Raw genomic sequence first — 21,062 nt, forward strand, 5'->3', positions numbered from 1 at the left:
ACACACAGGGCTTTGCTGTGAGCAGGCTCGTCAGCATGCCTGTGATTAAACACATTTCAAGTCTGCAGACAGCTGTCATGCTTTCTCTGTGACTCTGACGTGTCTGCAGTGAAATACTGAGCCCTGCTTTTAGCTTCATCAGGACTAATGACCACATGTTTTCTCACATTGGTCTTTCAGGAAGCAAACACCTGTCAGCAGTTTCTGGTTGAAAGCAGGGACTTATCTTTTTTAGACACACATTCACACAGCTGTTTAGTTTTCATCTGTTCTGGGTGTATTTGTTAATTTCCTGTGAATGTCCTGCATGTTTTCCACTGAGAGCCCGAGCAGCGAGGATGATTTCATAATTAAGAGGTTAAGAGGTGTTATTGTTGCCTGCAGTGGTATGCATGTGTTGGAGGATGTTCTCAGCTTGTCTGTTTAGATGCTGCCTGGCATGCCTGACAGTTTTAGTCAAGGGCGTCAGCTGTGGACGCCAACAGTACAGTATCAGCAAAAGATAGTCATGTGACAAAAAGTCAAAGTATATGTGTGTGTTGTTGTAGGTGATTGCTTCATCAGACACATCTAATAATATATTACATGATAAATGTAAAGTGGAGTCCCCAGAAGATGATGAGTAAGTTTATTTTTTGTTATTTGGCTCTGCTAGTGTACATTTGCATGATTCACAGTTCAAAATGATCGTATGTACAAATGGATAAATACAAATGTGTCTTTCACTGGGCCTTTGTTGAACCCTTCTGCCTGAAACAATCCCCTTTGCCCTGCTTCTGATTGGCTCTCCCTTAAACAAAAGCTTGGAACAGTAGGCCAGAACTGTGGCTGAGACCATATTAAGGATACATTTACATCATACAGAGCGAAGAGTAGAAAAAACTGTCTGAAACAGAGAATTTAAATCTGAAATCTGAATTTACGGCTCACTGGGATTATTTAGGACTGCGCCAGGTGTCACTGACAGTGGGCTGATCTATTTGAATAAATCTGTGTTGTTCTGTGCTCACGTGTTCATACGCCAGCAGCAGTGACCCAGCTGATAGCAGCAGAGCTAACGTAGCACCGAGGAAGTTGCAAAGGGTCAGCAGTTTGGAGGTTTTTCACGCCTCTGGGGCCAACCGCTTTTCTTTGTGTTAGTGCAATCATTTTTGACAAAACTAAAAACTGTGGTCTAGTGACGGGAAAGGTCGCGCTCTATCTTTGTCTTTTTGTTTCTCACTCGTGCTTTATGCATCAGTTATTAACATTATTGCTGCACAACTGTGAGTCTCACATGTGAAGAGATGAACTTCTAGTGATATTTAGTTTAGGTTCAAGTCACCCTACTTCAGGTACTTCTGTTTATTCCTCAATTTATTTTTTTATGTAACATGAGAATCGACACCTTCACTAACTTAAAATATAATCTAACAAATAAATACATCCAAAAATATCAGTTTAGTTATTTGCTATTATTGCTGTTAATGTATTATTACCACTTCTATGACTTTAGGAACAATAAGGACACAATGAGCTAAAGGAGCAGGTATTTTAACTAGTTTTCTTCATGTTGCTTTGAAATTTCCCCTGTTAGGCGTAGCAAAGGTACAGGAAAAGTGGTGACGTTAACCTGCAGGTGACCCACAATGACAGCTTTTCTTTTCCTTTTTTACTGCCATTAGATAAAAGACAGACTTCAGAAAAGTGTCTGTCCCACAGTGTCGATTAGAATCAATCAAAATGCGGGGCACCGTGTCAGTATTTGGGGACGAGGCCTAAAAATGTTTTATATTAATGCTATTCCGTCCACGCTGCCCGCCCAGCTGCTCTTTCTGCTCAGTGTAGCTGCTGACGAGCAAGTGATTGTCTGGGGGAGATCGTCAGCAGCACTTTTAGTATCTTTTCTCCTCGCAGCCTTGCCGGCATGTTTGGAAATTATGGTGCACATCATAAAATAGCGGCGGTGACTTTGCTGTGCTGTAAGAGGAGAGAAATGAGGCTGAAGACTGGTGACAAACTGGTGCCAGTTCTCCCCCAGCCCCCACCGCTGCCCTCGCTGCCATGACAACTAACCCGCACTCTTAGCATGGAAATTTCTGTGTGTGTGAGAGAGTATGTGCACACATGACCGTGGTAGTATTGTGTGGTTCCTATGGTGACTGTGTTACCGCAGCAACTGCTCGTGTAATTGTGATGAACCCCTAAACTATTTCCCCCCTCTGCATCCCTCTCTCCCTCTGTTTTGTAACTGTCTGCTCCCTCTTCTGCTTTACTTCCTTCCTCCTCTGGTGCCTCCTCCTGTTCCTCTGCTTCACCCCGATTTATATAACACGCTGTAATGGTGGAAGGTCAAGAGGAAGAACGTGCTGCCCGGATAGGAATGATCTGGAACTGATGTTTTAGCTTCTTTGACATCATGCTAAAGTCTTTTCAGCCATTCTTAGCTGCTTATCCAGGTGAAGGTCACCAGACATGTAGCCAGTCCATCATCAGAACCTTCTTTCTGTGTCTGCCATGGACTGTATATAAAAGATCTGTAAGGTCTGTAAAGGGAAGCCAATGATGACCAGCAGGGGGCGATGCTGACCACTGCCCCACATATGTAGATGCAATATTAAAAACCGTGAACTCTTTAAAGTTAAAATAAAAAGGTTTCGGCCTCAGGGGCATCACACTGCCTGACAGGTGACGGATTTGAACAGTTAAAAAAGACTTCCAGACGATATAAACTACAATCGAAAAGCACAGCTGTGTCTCTGTTATTAAATACTAACAGAATAAAGTGTGTGATCTGCTCTCACTGTTATCCACAGTCAGTCTTTACAGTGTAACACTGATCAATCACATCCAGCTAAGCAGATCTGCTTTTTTTTTACATAAAGCCTGAAATGTTGCCTGAGCTGTATCTGTCACAGCAGGCCTGGCTGAGATCATTTAAACGTCTCAGCAGGCTGAACTGTAGCAATGAAGAGAAGGAGGAGGGTAGTGGAAGAAGGTGAGGTGCTCGGCTGTAATAAGAAGTACGAGTGGAGCTGATAGAGGCTGATCAGAGGGCTGGAGCAGTAATCTGTCTCACACTGATAGCCTCTCCCAGAGTCTGACACACTCTCACCCCCTCACAGTCGCTTTCATATGTAAAGGAAGCTTCAGGCACTCATGTGACAGGATTTCTGTGTGCTCGTTGGTTCTTCTTGGAGGAAAAGTTAACTCTTTCTTTTGTACATTAAAATCTTCACAACTAATGCTATTTTTAAATGATTGTGTTCGGTGTGGTTTCAGAATGAATCAACTGTTAATAAAAACATTTGAACTGTTATTATTAGATGTAACTTTCTCTTGGTGATCTGTTAAAATAATCCAGCTTTGCAGTTTAAAATCCCAAAAGTATTGTTATTGATCTTTATTAGTCTATAGATGTTCTTCTACTGGGTTTCAACTTCTTTTACTCCTTCCTTCATGCCTGCCGCCCTCTCGCCATCTCTTTTACTTTCTATGCAGGGGATTATCTTCACAGTAGGGGTTTGGGGTCTTTAATGGAGCAGGAGATTCATATTACGCACCGCTTGTGGTTTATGTGTCAGTATGTTGGGTTGACAAAAAGAGCTTTTAGGTCAAATCCACTAAGATTAAACGATGTTGGTTGGCTGAACACGCTGTCTTTCTCCATCACTGTTTATGTTTTGGTATGTTTAAATTAAAGAGTTGAAAAACGATCCACATGCTTATATCACTGCTCTTAATCAGATGTTAAATAATCAGTGCACACTGTGTGTTGATTTGACCTGATATTCTGGTATCTTTAGGAATTTATAATCTACAAATCTTCTACTTAAGTTAAGATAAGATAAGATAAGATAAGATAAGATAAGATAGAACTTTATTAATCCCTCGGGTGGGTTCCTCTGGGAAATTCGATTTCCAAAAAAGCACAGCACCGACAGAAGTTACAGAGTTACAGAATATTATATATATACACACACACACACACACACACACACACACACACACACACACACACACACACACACATATATATATATATATATATATATATATATATATATATATAAATACAGAGACAATATAAATAAAATATACGAAGGGGATAAATAGAATAAATAGGAATAAAAAATAAAAATACAAGTGAATTGCACATTTCAAGTATTGAGTCTATTGCACTGTTGACTATTTACAAAAGTATTGCACAAAAGGTATTGCACAGTGAGGTGAAGAGGCACTACAGCTTAGTTGTTCCCCCCTCCTTTGTCCTCCTGTCTCCCCTCCCTCTCCCCTCCAGAGAGGAATTAAACAGTCTGATGGCGTGTGGGACAAAGGAGTTTTTAAGTCTGTTAGTTCTTGTCTTGGGGAGAAGCAACCTGTCACTGAACAGACTCTTCTGGTTGTTAATGGCCGTGTACAGAGGATGCCTGGCATTGTCCATAATGCCATAAAGTTATGTGGACACATTCACAAAGCCTGTGTAATGATGTCACTGGAGGGACGACTCATTTTGTTGTGAAATATCTGAAAGCTTGCAAAAGGATGCACAACTATCCTGGGCTTAAACATGCACCTGGCTGGTATTGTTGCTGTTGCCAGCAGATATGCTCTGTGCTGTCTGCAGTGAGCGAGTGATGCTGTGCTTCTTGAGTCTCCACAGCAGGTTTGTAATTTAGAACAAGCTAAAATTGGATGTTGTTTCAAGTGTTTGTAGTTGCAAATGTTGCTTGAAAACAGCGTGAAAAACATCTCAGCTCTCAGACAGCTCCTTTATTCCAGTTTGACAGAAAAGTCTCAAACTGCCCCTGAATCAGTTACCTCCTGTTTGCTCGCTTGTTTTCTCCGCTCTGCCCTCTGGGATTTTTTAAAGAAGGGGGCCAGCAGTAAATCTTAATTGAGGCCAAGCAGACAGACAGCCTAAATCCCACAATCCCCAGCTGTGCATCTGTGCCCCCTGCTTTCTCTCTCACACGCACACATGCACACAGTTACATGTAGTGACAGTGATCAATGACATACACTCTTCATGCACACATATGCTGAGACCTTCGATGCTGACATTGCACATCACTCGGACTGGTTTCTATGGTAATGAGAAATCTGATAGCTTACTGGCCGACTGAGCTTACGCTCACAAGCAGGTGACCCCGCCCCCCGTCTGTGAGACACGTCTGGAGCCCGAGGCAACGGCTCCACACTGTCACAGAAACGTTCTCATGTAGTCACATTTTATTGAGGTTAGGCTGCAAAAATGATGGCGGTTTAACGTCACTTTGATTGTCGATGATGACTAAAGAGCAGATTACAGCTGTTTCACACCCCACCTCTTCATTTCCTCTTTTATATGCGATTACAGACGTTCTCCCATCATGCCTCGGTGTGATATTCCTGTTAGAGGATATTGGATGGGTGAATGTTTGCGCAATTTTGGATGGAGAGAGGAGGACAGGAGGAGGAAGAGGGTGGGGACGTGCGACAGGCATGGCTGAGCAGTATCTGTTGTCATGGTTACACAAAAGTGCATTCACCATTGTAGCGAGGAAGACGAGTCACTGCACACAGCTTCCCTCACTTCTTCTAGTCTATCGTTGTTTCCTCATCCTCTCTTTCCCCCTCTGTAACTTTGCTTCCTCTCGCCCACTTCTCTCCTTCATTAGTAATTTCATCTCTCATCTTCTCCAGTTCTCTGTTTCCTGTGGAGTAGAAGTGAAGGAGCCACATTTAGCAGCAGGAGCCATATTCAGAAAGCTTACGTTTTTAGTTTTTGAGGTTGTGAAGTATTAAGACGTTCACACGTATAGCTACACTAATGTGAAGCCTTTTGTCAAAACTTAATGAAACCAATGTTGTCACACTCTTGGAAGGAAAAAAGCCTTATCTCTCTTTCTGTGTCAGGCTGAGATATTTCTATAGAGAGGACAAACCAGTGATTACAGCACTAAATAAGGGCATTTAGACTGAGAACAACACTGAAAGGAAAATGAAGCAGTGGCTACAAGAGAGTCAGTGCAATCAATAAAGAGCAGAGCATATGATGAACAGTTGATAAGGAAGGACTATTGTCACCAGACAAACAGAGTCTGTGCTGGACATTGGTGTTATTGTCCTCTTTCTAATCAGTCTTTCTTTTCTCTTATTCTGCCCCTCTCTCTGTCACCCCTGGTCACCCTCTTACCTCACCCAGGCGGCTCTGATGGGTGGTACCACCATGGTGATGGCTCTGGTTCTGCCTGAACAACACTGCTCCCTGCTGGACGCCTACGAGAAGTGCAGGGCTCTGGCCGATGCCAAGGCGTGCTGCGACTATGCTCTGCACGTCGGGCTGACCTGGTGGGGACCAAAGGTAAATTTAAAAAACGTACCACCAAAGTGCTTGGAATTACGTTGGTAGCATATATCATTATTTATTTTTGTGCTCTTCTGGCGTTTATCATCGTTGAATGAATAATAACGCAGCCAGCCGTTTGTGGGTGAAATGTGTAATGACCTAGATTAAACCCGCACAAGAACTGGGTTAACACACGTGCTCAGTGGGCACATTAGGCAGATTATATGAGTCAAGGTGCCTCATTCAGCCTTTGGCTTTAATGTCTGTCCTACATCATCTGCTGACTTTGTGCATGTGCCCAATCTCATTGCATATTGTTAAACGTCATGCCAGAATGAGGTTTAATACAACACCTGTCCAGCAGAAAGCTTTGACTGGTAGTCATTCTTGTTTAAAAAATGTCAACACAATGTTTCTTAACACATTTCAGGGTGTGTGTGGTAAAGAGAGAGGACACAAAGGCAGAAAAACAAGGGCGAGCCAGTATCTGGCTAAAAATACCCACGAAACAATAACCCAACAGAGCTTGGGCAGAGAAAGTGAGCCTGGGCAGACCTTCCAACAAAGACAAACTTAAAGACAGATAAGACAGGGGACTAATTACACAAAAACAAAGCTGAACACCAGTGAAAACAAGCAGGGCGGGGCAGATAATAATAAAGGAGGGTAAAAGAAAAGAAAATCAAACTAACACAACACAAGAGAGAAAACTGACTATCAAAGTAAAACAAGGACATGAAGTCTTAATTTATACTTTTATTTATACTTATTTATATTTTGAATCTATGTCGAGTCTGCATGGTAGTCTATCCTAGTGTCCAACACCATCATCACCCAAAGAATAGTTGGCAGAAGGTTTCTCTCTTTGAATTGATTTGGACAATGATGACAGAGGTAGCTGAAAATATGTAGGAGAAATTGAGCTAGTCACTAAAACGCTGCATCAGCACGATGTGGTTGCAGTTCTAGTGGAAGTGATGTTACAGCATAGCTTTTTCAGAGGGCTTTACCATACAGTGGATGATCTACAGCATAAATTAACCCAAATGTATAAATCCTGATTAACACTAAACAAGGTGTCAGAGAAAAGGAAACAAAGACACAGAGGCCGGGTCCACAGACAAGGAAACACTGCAGAGAGAAACAATAACAGGAGAGAATAATAATAATGATAATGATAAAAAATACTCAAACTGTCATGAGCTGTAAAAGTAGATTAATCAATATGGAAGGAAGTAGTTTTGCTCCTTTCATCAATACTCCATCATGACTATGACGTGACCTTTATGGCCCATTCACCGCAGCACAGTTCAGCATTTTAAACACTGAACTGTCTAGTTTCCTTTTACTGCTGTTTGAATGAATGAAATGGATTCTTCTCAGCGGGGCTGTTATAGTCACCAGTGTAAAGGCAGTGTGATCTCATTGTGGCAGGTTTCCAAGCTCATTTCATGCCCCACAAAACAAACACACACACACAGTTTCTCTTTCACTCCATGCCCACAGTCCCAATGCCCGATGCACTAACTGCCTTTACATATATAAGCTGAAGCTTTGCAAGCACTGAACTGTAATCCAGAAACATGACTGCTGACCCTGAGACCTCTGAATCGTCCTTAGGTGCGTAATGAGATGGAGACCCTGGTGAGGGAACATGGAGTGAACTCCTTCCAGGTGTTCATGGCCTACAAAGACATGATGATGCTGCGGGATTCAGAGCTCTACCAGACTCTGCAGACCTGTAAGGACATCGGTGCCATTGCCCGAGTCCACGCTGAAAACGGAGAGCTGGTGGCCGAGGTGCAAAGACAAATTTTCTTTTCCTTTGACGTCGAAGTGAAATCACAAACCCGTTTTAAAATGAATGTGTTTGTGTTGTTAGGGTGCCAAAGAGGCTCTGGATTTGGGCATCAGTGGGCCGGAGGGAATAGAGATCAGTCGACCAGAGGAGGTAAATATGCAGTGGACAGAGGGGTGGGGGGTTTCAGGAGGTAGTGGTCGTATCCTAATCTAAAGGTCAGAGGATCAATCTGCTCCTGCAGTCTACATTGGCACTGAACACTTGGACTTACGCCCAACACATCCATTAGAGTGTGAGCGGGCGTGATATTAGACTAATGTGGGACTATGTGAATGTGGCTTGTAGTAAAAACTCTTTCTAGTCTGATGTGTGAAAAAGCACTGATCTAAAACATAACAGTGGAAAATAAAACTTTTTTCCTTGATGTTCCCTTAAAATGCTGATAAAACCTAATTTTGAATATTCAGTAGAAATATTTAGGGATCTTTCCTATAAATGTAAAACAAAACCAAGTAATCATTGTGGCCTTGAACTTTTTTTTTGTAAGATATTTGCAATAAATATTAAAATGTTTACTTATTAAAGTTGTTATTTTGTGATTTTACTCTGTCTTCTTGTCTGCAGCTGGAGTCTGAGGCCACTCACAGAGCCATCACCATCGCCAACAGGGTAAAAACATTTTAATATCCAGTCTGTGTGCAGTTATTGATAAGTAATTAAAGGACTGATTAAAATCTTTTGTGTGACCACAGGCTCGCTGCCCAATCTACCTGGTAAATGTGTCCAGTATGTCTGCTGGTGATATGATCGCTGCTGCTAAGATGCAGGGTGAGCTTACTGCCCGATGAAGACAAACTAACAGTCACCGTGACGATGGAGAGGATGAAAGCTGACTTTTCTTCACTTTTTATAATTTCAGGTAAGGTGGTCCACGGGGAGACTACAGTTGCTCACGCAGTGTTGAATGGGATGCAGTATTACCACCAGGATTGGGCTCATGCCGCCGCCCATGTCATCGTCCCTCCGCTCCGCCTCGACCCAAACACACCCAGCTACCTCATGGGCCTGCTGGGCAAGTATGTGTGCTGCACTCACATCAGCATGCTGTACTGCTTCGAGTAAACTGATCGCAACAGCAGCTCAGTGACCGGCAAAGGTGCCGTGGATAAAAACGCTCCTCTAAACTAAACGTTGATATCTTGTTTCCTGTTTCAGTGACAATCTGAGCGTGGTGGCATCAGAGCACCGTCCGTTCAGCACCAAGCAGAGAGCTTTGGGCAAAGAGGACTTCACCAAGATCCCTCATGGAGTGCCTGGAGTCCAGGACAGGATGAGCGTCATTTGGGAGAGAGGAGTGGTACGTACACACGTCAAACGCACACATAAAAACCTGAGATCAGCCATGAACCACACAATTTATCATCCACAACCAGTGGATGTGGAAGTTCTGTTTTGACACCATGTTGGTAAGTCTTAGTTTTCTGTAGTTAAACAGAAATAAAACTTACTCATTAAGTTTTGTTTCTGTTTATAAAACTTAATGAAAAGTTTGAAGCTTATCATAATATGACAAGCACTGGCGATATCTTCTACCATTAGCATCCACATGAGGCTCAAAGCTTGTATCAGTTACTGTGCCAAGATATTTCCTCTACTCCACAAACTCAACAGTCTGAGAGATTGCTCAGTTTTATTTCCAGCTATTTGCAATAAAAATTAAGTATTTCTCCAGTGAATGAACTCATACTACGCCATCTTGAACTGCAGCTGGTGATGGATGTCCATGTTCTGCTCTGAAGCCTCTATGAGAAAGACCACTTTACCAGCACATGAAATAGATCTTCTGCTCTAACTAGAGTGGCCATGCAGCTCTCAGCTGATCTCCAGAGCACCATCCAAGACCTGGAGTTGGAGTTTGTCCAATACTGGGATGAGATTCTCTCTGGGGAAGCAGCTGAATGACATCATGGTCTACCACAGTAGCGACAGAAATAAAGACGTTTTGTATGATCGGATGGGCTTTCTGTATTTTTAAGGTTACAGGGAAAATGGATGAGAATCGTTTTGTGGCGGTGACGAGCTCCAACGCTGCAAAGATCTACAACCTGTACCCGCGCAAAGGCCGCATCATCCCCGGGGCTGACGCTGACGTGGTGGTCTGGGATCCAGATGCAACAAGGTACACAGCTGTAAATAAACAGAAATCACCTTTATTACTGGACTCAGCCCGAAGCATAGGGACACACATCCATCACTTTCTGTGTGTGTGTGTGTGCAGGACAATCTCTGTGAGCACTCAGGTGCAGGGCGGAGACTTCAACCTGTACGAAGGGATGCGTTGCCACGGCGTCCCTCTGGTCACCATCAGCCGGGGGCGTTTGGTGTGTGAGAACGGCGTGTTCATGTGCGCCGAGGGGTCCGGAAAGTTCTACCCGCAGCGTACTTTCCCCGACTACCTCTACAAGAAGATGGTGCAGAGGGAAAAGGTGCGTTCACTGTCATCACGTTATTAACACTGATTCCAAACCTGCCTCTTTGTGTTGTGAGTGTTTCCACTGATAATTAAAACTCCAGGGCAGGACAGCAAGATCCAGGCTGAGCTCTGCTGTGTCAGCTGACAGCAAACCTGCCACAAACACTCCCATCATGATGTGACTGACTCCACCGATCTGACAGCCCATATAAAGGATTTAATGCTCCCTGTGGAAGCCAGCAGTGTGTTTTCCTGCTGCTGCCCCTGTCTGTGAAAGCCCCCCATCCCAGCCTCTCTACTCTGTTTGCTTTTAGACCTTTTTATCTCAATTTATTTAAAAAACTCGTCACAAAAGTACAGAAACTGTTTTTATAAGAACTTATATTTACAGTTCAGTTCAATTTCAGGTAGTTTACAGAGTGAGTATGTTCATTTATAGTTTCAGGACACATGTTTTAGTACAAATAAAAGTACTTGTGCCTTTTAGTTTTTGTTTTTATTTCATTTTAATGATTTTTGTGAGTGCACAAGATCTTTTTATTTTTTCTAGTCTAGCTTTTATTTTAATTCCATTTTTTTTCACACCTTGTTTTAATTTTGTGCTTCTTCAGTGGAATTTAACTTGGTTACTTACATGTAACAAATATTAATCAGTATCAATCTTACAGCAGCAGCTCAACTGGCTGTTATTATTAGGTTTAAAATGGCTAAACATCCTAATCTTACCTCTCACCTCATCGTGTTTCAGACTCAGGCTTACAAAGGGGTGGACAGGGATCCGTACTCTGGTGATGTGGCCAAGGTTGCGAACACCATGAAGAAGGAACTCGGTTTGGGCCCCATAGATGGAGAGACGCCCAACAAAGCCTGCGGTCGAGTGCACTCCGGAATCCGAGACCTTCACGAGTCCTCTTTCAGCCTCTCAGGTGAGCTCTAATAAAATCGTCCTTGATTATGGTGACGTTACACCGAAGTCCTCGATCAAATTTAATAGTCCGTACGTGTTTTTCCTTTCAGGGTCTCAGGTCGACGACCACATCCCGAAGAGGTCCTCGGCTCGGATCCTGGCCCCTCCCGGCGGCCGCTCCAGTGGTATCTGGTAACCGCTGGTGTTGGAGCTTCATCCGTCCGAGCCGCCGTTTTTTTGTACATTTCTGAACAACCAGAAAAACTGCACTGATTTTCAATCACAGGATAAAAAGTAAAGATGGCAAAAAAATTTCAAGCACGCGTCTGTGATTGGTGACGAAATGCCGATGATCAGAGATTCTAATCTGTGTCTTAATTGGAGCGACTGCTCTGATCGAAGGGCTGTCTCTGGATTTAAATTGTTCTGCCAAAATCGAGCTGATCATACTAACTCTGATAAAGTCCGCTCATTATCACCCTACCTGTATCGTAAACTGTGAAATGTCAAAACCAGTACAGTTTTTGATGGTTAGAACTGAAGTGATGTCGACCGAATTATTTAAAACTGTATCTATTACACACACATGCACACACACGCGCACACACACACACACACACACACACACACACACACACACACACACACACACACACACACACACACACAGACGTACACTGTAGACACCATAGCTTTAGACTCATGTGAAGATGTGTGTGGGTCCTGTTTGTGGTTACACCGCCCACTCGGCGTCCCGCTGCATCGTGGGTTCCTCAAACAGTGTTTTTGTTTTTGATGAACTGCGCCATGTGGTGATGAAATCCAACTGCTTCAAACACCGTGTCCTCGTAAAGATACACTCTCTGAACATCCCCGCGCTCTCACTGCCTCTGACTCGGTCACATGTCCCAGAAACATTCCCACCTCACCCGCAGTTATTGAAGAACTCAGCCTGTGAGCTTAGCTGGGATTATAACTTTGGCCCCAAACCTGGTCCACTGTCCTCGTCTCAGGGGTGTCTGTAGAGCTCACAGAGTGCATGAAGGGAACAAAAACATGTTATTTAACCTTCGAGTGACTGAGTGGAGTCATTTATGTGTGACCTTGTTGTATTTTTTAATTATGAAAATGTTTCCTTCCAACTTTTTATTTATATATTTTTTTTTACAGAAATGGGTGCGCTGAGGATAATGATATTTTTTAACATTAAAGGCTTTGATTTAAAAATCATCAATTAATGTAACATCCATGTCTTTGACTGTGGGAGGAAGCCCACACAGGCACAGGGAGAACATGCAAACCACACAGAAAGGCTCCAGCTGCCCAGGGAATCTGACCCAACATCCCTTTTTTTCTCCCTGTGAACCTGTGGTGTAAAGTAATATCTCATACATGGCAGAAACAGTAGAGGCATGATAAACACAAATAGATCCACTATTAACAAAAAGCTCTCTTTAATAAAATATATGATCATGACTTGATCATACAGGTTATTCAAAGGTTTTTTTAATAGTGGCCGAGCCCAGTCCGGTGATTCAGTCACTGAAACGTCTCAGTCGCTTGAGGGTTAAACACAGAACATGAAGGTGTGGAGAAAACTTAAAAATACTCATTTACTCCAGGACGTGACTCTTGACTTACAAAGCTGCAGTTACTCTTTAATTATGTCCCGTAAACATGAGTCCGTCAGTACATCCTACAGCCTTTCTGCGACTCTTATTGCTCTCTGGGTCGCAGGTTCAAATAAATGATTAAACCAGCGTCTGAACATGACTCAAACTTGAGTCTATTTTCAAGCATTTAAGGCTCTGTTAGAGCAGCAGGATGCTCTCTGTGGCTCTGACTCTGACTTTCTCTTTTTATTAGACCGTGAGCTCCAGCACAGACGACCTGTAATACACAGTAATAATAAAGGATACGTTAATAGCAGGAAAAATGATAGTAAGGGCAGCTTCTTAGTGAGAAACGTCAGGTACAAGAAAAGCTACCGTTGTGACTCTTTGAGGCAAACAAGTAAAGGGCACATTTTGGATTATGTTGTGTGTCAGCTCACTGAATATTTTCTGTGCATACTAACGAGCCTTTGCACACTTTTCACACTGCAGTCTGAACACACACCAAATAACTGAGACCTCAGAGTGAGCAGAAATCAAAGAGTGTTGCTGAGACTGAGAGGCACGTCGTGGACCAGCTGTAGGAACATACAGTGAGATGTTTCCAGAGCAGTGAGTCTCCACAGAGCAGGACGATTGAGCTGCACAGGCTGACGATAAACCACTACTGATCCTCTCATTCCTGCCTACCAGTATTATATTTATACATGATCACGTCTTGTTGTCCGTGCACTCTATATATTTAGGATGTTTGTTTTTCTATTCCTGTTCAAATGTGCCAACGTGAATCACCTGTGCCACACCGACACCCATGCATGAAGAGCACCACATGAACAGGTGAGGAGGAGGAGTGAAGCTCCCTCCGATCACCGCAGCTTCACACAAACTGGTGCTGTTTTTCTACAATTACCTACGACGACGGCGTTGTTTTACTGTTGGATGGTTTTGTTGTCCTGAAGGCGCCGTGGCGGCTCAGTGGCTGTGCGTGTTTGTAGATTTTCATTGTGTTGGGAAGTGAACGTGTTGAATCTGTAAGTGGCTGCTTGTTTCTTACCACAAGAATAACAGCAAAAGAATAAAGTGAGAAAAAAGGACAAATCTGGGTCATGTGTTGTTTTTTATGTGAATGTTTTAGGAGTTGTTGATCTCAACTTATTGATCTCTTAACTGGAGCACTGTCTCCTCCAGATGTGCAGTATAAATTACCACGGTGATGTACTGCCATAAATGGACCTGAAGTTACTTCAATAACCACAAATGTGCTTCAGAGGACAGAGCTCAAGGCAGATTGTCTTCAAGTGCACACAGAGTCAAAGTATGGGTCTATATTTAGTCTTTTAGTTCTACCTGCTGTGACATAACATGTGACAGGAATCCTCACCCAGAAAAGAAGAATTTTCCTCATAACTTCCTGAAAAATCCTCCAGTGAGCAGCAGATTTGTATCTACACCCTTCTTACTAACTGCTGCAGCACAGTGCCATCCAAGTATGTGTGAACAATAACTGATGGGGTCAGCATGCAACACACTGGAACAGAAACACTGGAGATACGTAGAAATGGCATCCAGTAATACTAGTTAATCTACCCGTTGTGTGGCTGTCTGATCACATTCATCTCACAACCAAACGTCAACAAAAAGACAAGTTTGTATACTTTCACTTTTCGCTTCTAGCCTTAATGTCTGAATACATGTTGGTTGTGTGTCATGCTCAGTGGTAAAATTATTTAATTGTTGAAATTTAAGTGTTTGTAACATTGTGAAATATAAAGGCCATGGCTGTCCAACCAGACTTATCCATGAAAACGTCCATGGCTGTCTGCTTGGTGGGTGTTTTCTACAGACGCCTACTGTGACGGGTACAACAAAACCATTTTATTATTTTTTCGTTTGTTTTATCCGTATGTCTGTCTGAATTGTATACTGCCATGGTAACAGCACTGACATTAGAGTCAGATACAACACAGACTCACCTGAACATTAACGTCCCATTTTAGATAACATTTGTTCAACTGGTGAAGGCTCATGAAAAGGCAAAATATTTGTTTTTATTTCTGGGTAAATTTACTGTTTTTGACTTGGAAGTACTCTGATTCTTAGTGTTGAAGTAATGCTGCATCACCATGTTCTCCAAGCTTCTTGTGTCTTTTAAAGCTCAAACGTCAGACACACTTTTCCATTTCGAAGGTTTTTTTCATATCAGTGTAGGTAAACCTGATAAACTACATTCTGCCATCTTGACATCATCAGCTGATATATAAAGATGCCCTGTAGTTCAGTTAGATACAACACAGACGCACCTGAGCCAGGACGCCCGATCTCCTTTGTGCCATTTTTAGGTGAAGTTCATTCAACTGGTGAGTCAGACCTATCAAAACATTTGTTTTATTAGTAGAATTTTTGAAAGTGTAGGATTGTAATAAGTCAGTGTGAGAGCATTTATAGAAGTAAAAGTCCTGAAATGAGAATCATGTTGTTGTTGGAGTAAGAGCTTCATCGTGAGTAGAGTATCGAAGGTATCAAAGGCATCAGTATCCCTTTTGTAAAGCTTGATACCCTACATGTTGTTATGAACAGCTTCTGGGGCTTTTGGGCCATTAAATCTGTCTAATAAAATGTCTTTTTTTTTTTATGTAGCTTGGTCACTGATTGGATGAATGAAGAAGAAAAAGTTATTTGGATAAATTCAGAGTTTAGTTTTGTGCCATGAATCTGCGCGTAACACTGAGTAATGCTGTGTCATACTCCATGTTCTCGAAGCTTGTCAGACACACACCCTCTTTGGATCGTTCTGTCATCATTATAACAAGAAACCGAAGGAACAATTTATTCTAAAACAGAATTTAATTTATTTCTTAATGTAAAACAGTGCATTGAACATCATATGATTCACTGAGGCTCATGTCTACTCTCAGGTTACATGATTCTCCTTATCACTCGCACAGTGTTAATTTAGTACTCCTTATTGTTGACTGCACTCTTCTTAATAAATAATAAGTTTGTATATTTCAAAGTTTGATACTTTAATTGTATGCTGTAGTCTTTCTGGCATTGTTTACATTTGGTGTCACTCTTCTGTTTTCACAAATTGACTTTTTATCCAAGTCCTTCATGCTTTCCAGCCTCTGAAGGGCAACCAAGCAACCACCCATCCATCAACTGTTCATGTGCTTCAATAGCTTGTTTAAACATTTAAATGATTCGTTGTCTTGCCATTGATTCCAGCTGCTCAGTTTTTGATGTGACAATTAAAAAGTATGCTTTAAAAACAAATTCATCAAAAAGACACACATGGCAAATTGCACTTTAAACTTTTTCTACAGCATTCATTGCACTGTTATGGGCTAACAACAAAGTTTTTCGGAGCACCAAAAGAGACCATAAGCTTTTCTTTGTTCCATTCCAGCTTAGCTCTTGCTAAATGATATTTACATATACAGTAAACCATCAGAAGTCTATGATTCCATATTTTATTTAAACCTCAGTTAAATGGCAAATAAGTGGGTTGGGTTTTTTTTTTTTGTTTGTTTGTTTGTTTGTTTTTTGGCTCTTTACAAGAATCACCACTACCTCTGAATGACTCTCCCCTGTGACAAAGCAGCAGAGTGGATATTTTCATCATATAGGACTTTTAACTTGTATACATGAGTACACCACATGTGAATCCAAATAACCAGAATATTTTCTACCCTCCAGGTAAATCGAACCCACAGAAGCTCCAGAGCTAAAAGACAAGCATCAAGTTAGAGTCTCTGAACATCAACACAACCTTCAGGTGAGTTTACTGTCAGTCAGATTATAAAATGAGCCACTAGTTTGACTCAGAACAAACTTAAACCAGGGTGACAAATCAAAAGAACACCTGTAGCAGACATTAGGGCACACTCCTGATGAGACAAAGGATGGTGTTCAGCAGCGTTATGATAGTTTTATATTTTCAATTTTTTCATGTTCGTCAATTCCTCATTAATTATATTATATTATATTATATTATATTATATTATATTATATTATATTATATTATATTATATTATATTATATTATATTATATTATTGGATTTTGTTTTTTTTACCAGACTAACAAATACTAATAATAATAATTTTCACATCAAGTTTTAGATTTTACTTTAGTTTTAGTTAACTATATTAACTTTGGTGTCCAGGGAACTCTCCTCCCAGATCCCCATCCAAAATAACTTTGTGCACCCAATTCTTGTTTTTCCAGGTCATTAAAGATGTATGCTGTACAATCATTCCACCCTGCAAAACAAAAAGATGAAAGAAGTCATTAAAATGCCCAAATTATCATGACATTCATGCTCATGATAAGTGTATATAAACCTCTGACTTTTGACAACAATGAGTTAATATATATTTGATCATCTGGGTTCTCCGGATCTTACATGATGATTTATCTGAGCATTCATCTAACAATGTTTCAGTGCATTTTTGTAATAACTGTGCTGTGTTTGTGTTGCACACTGAGCGTTGACCAGAAGTGGACAACTGATAATCAGGCCTGACAACAGCGGAGGAACACGGCCATGGCTGATTTAGATCCCCGAACTAAAAACTTGCGTATAGCTCATCTGAATGTATGCAGCCTTAGAAATAAGATTCCCGACATTCACCTCTTTTTAACACTTTATAAAATACACGTGCTAGCTCTCACTGAAACTCATTTAGGCACAAGAATTAAAGACTCTGAACTAAAAATAGACAATTACAAGTTGTACAGATGCGATAGAAAACATAATAATAGTAACTGGTATCGAGGTGGTGTAGCTCTCTATGTTCAAGATCACATTCCAGTTAAGAGACACGTTTTCTCAAATCTGTCTAATATAGAAATTATCTGGGCTGACATTTACCTGCCACATACCAAACCAGTTTTAATAGGATGTTGTTATATATCAAAAAAATCTGATTTTAAGTATCTTGAAGGCATGGAGATATCAGAGAGAGACCGAACAGAAAAAGACATTTTCTTGCTGGGCGACTTTAACAAGAATTGGTTAGCAAAAGGTGAAAAAAAAAATATTGAGTTGTTTTGTGAGAGATGTGGTCTAGAACAGATTGTAAACTGTGCTACCAGAGAAGAGAACTGTATTGATCACATCTACACAAATATTCCAGAGCTTTGTTACCCTCTATACTCAATTGTCACAGGCTGTAGTGATCATAATCTTGTTATGGTTGTTGTAAATGAAAGAAAAGTACCCCAAAGAATAACCATTCACAGTTTCATTAGGGATATTGATGCAGAATAATGGAATGAGGTAACAGAGGACCTTGACCCTGAGAATGCTTTATCCAAGTTTTTTTCTTTTCTTTTTTTTCTTTTCTCTTTATTTATTTCAGACATAATAAAACAAACAATAAAAAAAACAATATATACTCATCTACATGTATTTTCATTTACGAATACAAATATATGTGTAGATATACTCACACACACGTATTTGTTCAGACAAACAAGAAAGAATTATAATAAAATAAAACACATTCATCTAACATGTGATGAGTTTAATGTTTAATGAAATCTTTATCCGAATAGCAAACAGGCATGCTCCAAAGATTACAACTGAGGATCATCCTGAACCGTGGTGGTGGGATGAAGACATAATAGATTTAATACTGGAAAGAGATGAAGTAAAGAGGAGTAAAACTGATGTACAAGAAAATAAAGAAAGAAAACAACTACAACGAGTTATAAGAGCCTTACGAAAACAAATTTCTAAAAGGTTCCAACACATGAAGAACAATCATTTTCCCCCTGAATCTGAGGTACCAGAGGTTCCAGCAAACATATTTAATGAGTTTCGGTATTATAAGGATGAATCTCAGCATGTTAGTGATGAAGACCCACTTTTGTCGGGGTCGAGTGAATCTGGGCTTAAATTTGTGCCAATAGACGATAACAAAGTTATGGTTTTGTTACAGTCACTCACACAGTCTGTGACTCCTGGTACAGATGAAATAGATGCTAGACTGCTAAAAATTGCTGCTCCGTACATCTCTGCTCCCATATGCCACATTCTGAACAGGAGCATCATCCATGGTGTGTTTCCATCTCAGTGGAAGAATTCCAAAATATTACTAGCTTCACAGAGCAGAAACGATGATTTCAGGCCAAAACATGTCCTTCCTGTTTTAAGTCAGATCCTGGAGAAAATTCTGGTGGAGCAGATGAGGAAGCACTTTACTAACAATAATCTGTTTGCTCAGCATCAAAAAACTCTTCACGAAATGACACAAGACTTGCCTACAGAACCTAACAATGGTGCAGAAGGAGCTCAAAGAATTCAAGAAATCAAAGAAGGATTAAATTCCTTCCTTGACACAATCAGTCCTGAAATGCTGATTGACAATTTAAAATCGAATAACTTCTCACAAGAGGCTGTTACTATGATGAAAAGCTTTCTCTCTGACAGAAGACAGAAAGTGTACTACAACAGCTGCCCTTCTCACTGGAGAAAGTTAGACTGTGGGCTTCCACAAGGAAGTTGCCTGGCTTACTTCCTGTTCTCTGTTTATACAAATGACCTGAAACACCTTTTTAATCATATCTTCAGTTGTTATGGAAGGCAGTTACTTCATAATACATCATTCAGCTTATACCCATGAGGAGTTACAGAATATGTGGAGAAATTAATCACAAGCCCTGAGTCACTGGATAAAACAAAACAAGGTGGCCAAATTTATCCAGGAGGTAATTGATATTCATCAACTCCTCAGATCAACACTGCACTTGAATGTGAATCAGTTTTTTCACATCCAATTTTTAGAAGTTGTAATACAGAACGAGCATATTTCCTGGTCAGACATCTGCAAGAAAATAAAAAACTGCTTTGATATGATCAGGTAATGTTCTGTAAATGTCTCAGGGGAGGTGGGTAATTTTGTTCTTTCATTAGTGCTCTCTCAATAATAGGACTGACGCCTATGTACCATCCATTGCTGACCACACACACCTTGGTTTTCAAGTTGCTTTTGCTAGGATGTATGTTTGAGTTATGGTTTGCTGAGCATTTTGATGTTAGCTTAGGTTATGACATTCACTTTGTGAGTGTCTCCTTGTTCATGCTATGACTCATGTTTTTTTGTTTTGTTTTGTTTTTTCACTATTTAACCCATTAACACAAATAGTTTGTAAATGAGTGAATTTTTATTTTCTGTTTTTCTGGTGTTGGCATACTTGGGTTTGTAAAAGTTATTTTTGTTAGGTTTCAGCTAAACTGTGGTTTCTTTTTCTCTGTAGTTTTGTTTTGTTTTTGTTTTCTCTGAACTCCATTCATGGTCTGTAAACTGGCAATAAAGGATTTAAAACTAGGGCTGGGTATTGTCACTGATTTCTAGAATCGGCTCAATTCCAATTCACACGGTTCGATTCAATTTGAATCGGGGAACTTTTCCCTCAGACAGTCAGAAATATTATAATTCTGATCATTTATCAGTACATATCCATATTGTTATATCTAAGAAAGCTGACACTTGTGAGACTATCAGAGGTGTAAGCGTCACAGCAGATGCCTTTTTGTCAAATTAACTGAGCATAAAACACAAAAAAGCACGAAGGAGATTTTCCTGGCCTGGCTTTTTATAGCAGATAATCACCTTTAAAAATATTCTGCAATAGAACAAATACGGAAGAAAACCATGAATCAACATATGAACATTACCTGATGCTGCTGAAGTGAAGTGCATCAAAGTTACAGAATCTTAATTAGAGACACAGCTAAGCATTTTGCAATTTCACATGATTTTAAAAAGTTTAAATTTCTTCAGTATTGAACAGCAGAAATGAGTCTTTCTTATTGTAAGTCAGTAAAAATTTAAAATTTAAAAAAAAGATAACAACAACAAAACAGAGGCCGACAGGGCTGTACATAACAGTAGACTGGTGGGTAATAAGCAAGCGGATAATGCAGAAAACAGAGATTTTTAGATGGAAAACT

General features: G+C 40.7%; 1 protein-coding gene and 1 long non-coding RNA gene across 2 annotated transcripts in view; both read left to right on the forward strand.

The window, feature by feature from the left end:
• The window catches only part of LOC146558187 (dihydropyrimidinase-related protein 5-like), a 36,619-nt gene extending 22,417 nt beyond the window's left edge, over positions 1-14,202 (forward strand). The window contains exons 4-14 of the mRNA XM_085246440.1: positions 6,167-6,325; positions 7,931-8,110; positions 8,193-8,261; positions 8,736-8,780; positions 8,864-8,939; positions 9,031-9,187; positions 9,327-9,468; positions 10,148-10,290; positions 10,390-10,597; positions 11,333-11,510; positions 11,602-14,202. Of these exons, the coding sequence (XP_085102566.1) occupies positions 6,167-6,325; positions 7,931-8,110; positions 8,193-8,261; positions 8,736-8,780; positions 8,864-8,939; positions 9,031-9,187; positions 9,327-9,468; positions 10,148-10,290; positions 10,390-10,597; positions 11,333-11,510; positions 11,602-11,687 (1,443 nt within the window). The 3' untranslated portion in view covers positions 11,688-14,202. The remainder of the gene's footprint in view (positions 1-6,166; positions 6,326-7,930; positions 8,111-8,192; positions 8,262-8,735; positions 8,781-8,863; positions 8,940-9,030; positions 9,188-9,326; positions 9,469-10,147; positions 10,291-10,389; positions 10,598-11,332; positions 11,511-11,601) is intronic.
• A 1,200-nt stretch (positions 14,203-15,402) lies between these two features.
• On the forward strand, positions 15,403-20,567 carry LOC146558189 (uncharacterized). The gene is made up of 3 exons (XR_014888575.1): positions 15,403-15,461; positions 16,801-16,879; positions 17,330-20,567. It is a non-coding gene; the product is annotated as an uncharacterized LOC146558189 (long non-coding RNA).
• The last annotated feature ends 495 nt before the right edge of the window (positions 20,568-21,062 follow it).

The sequence above is a fragment of the Mchenga conophoros genome, linkage group LG15 (assembly GCF_057382185.1).
Source record: "Mchenga conophoros isolate Kocher_MC1m ecotype Shallow Benthic linkage group LG15, M_conophoros_male_GT1.1, whole genome shotgun sequence".
NCBI classification, from domain to species: domain Eukaryota; kingdom Metazoa; phylum Chordata; class Actinopteri; order Cichliformes; family Cichlidae; genus Mchenga; species Mchenga conophoros.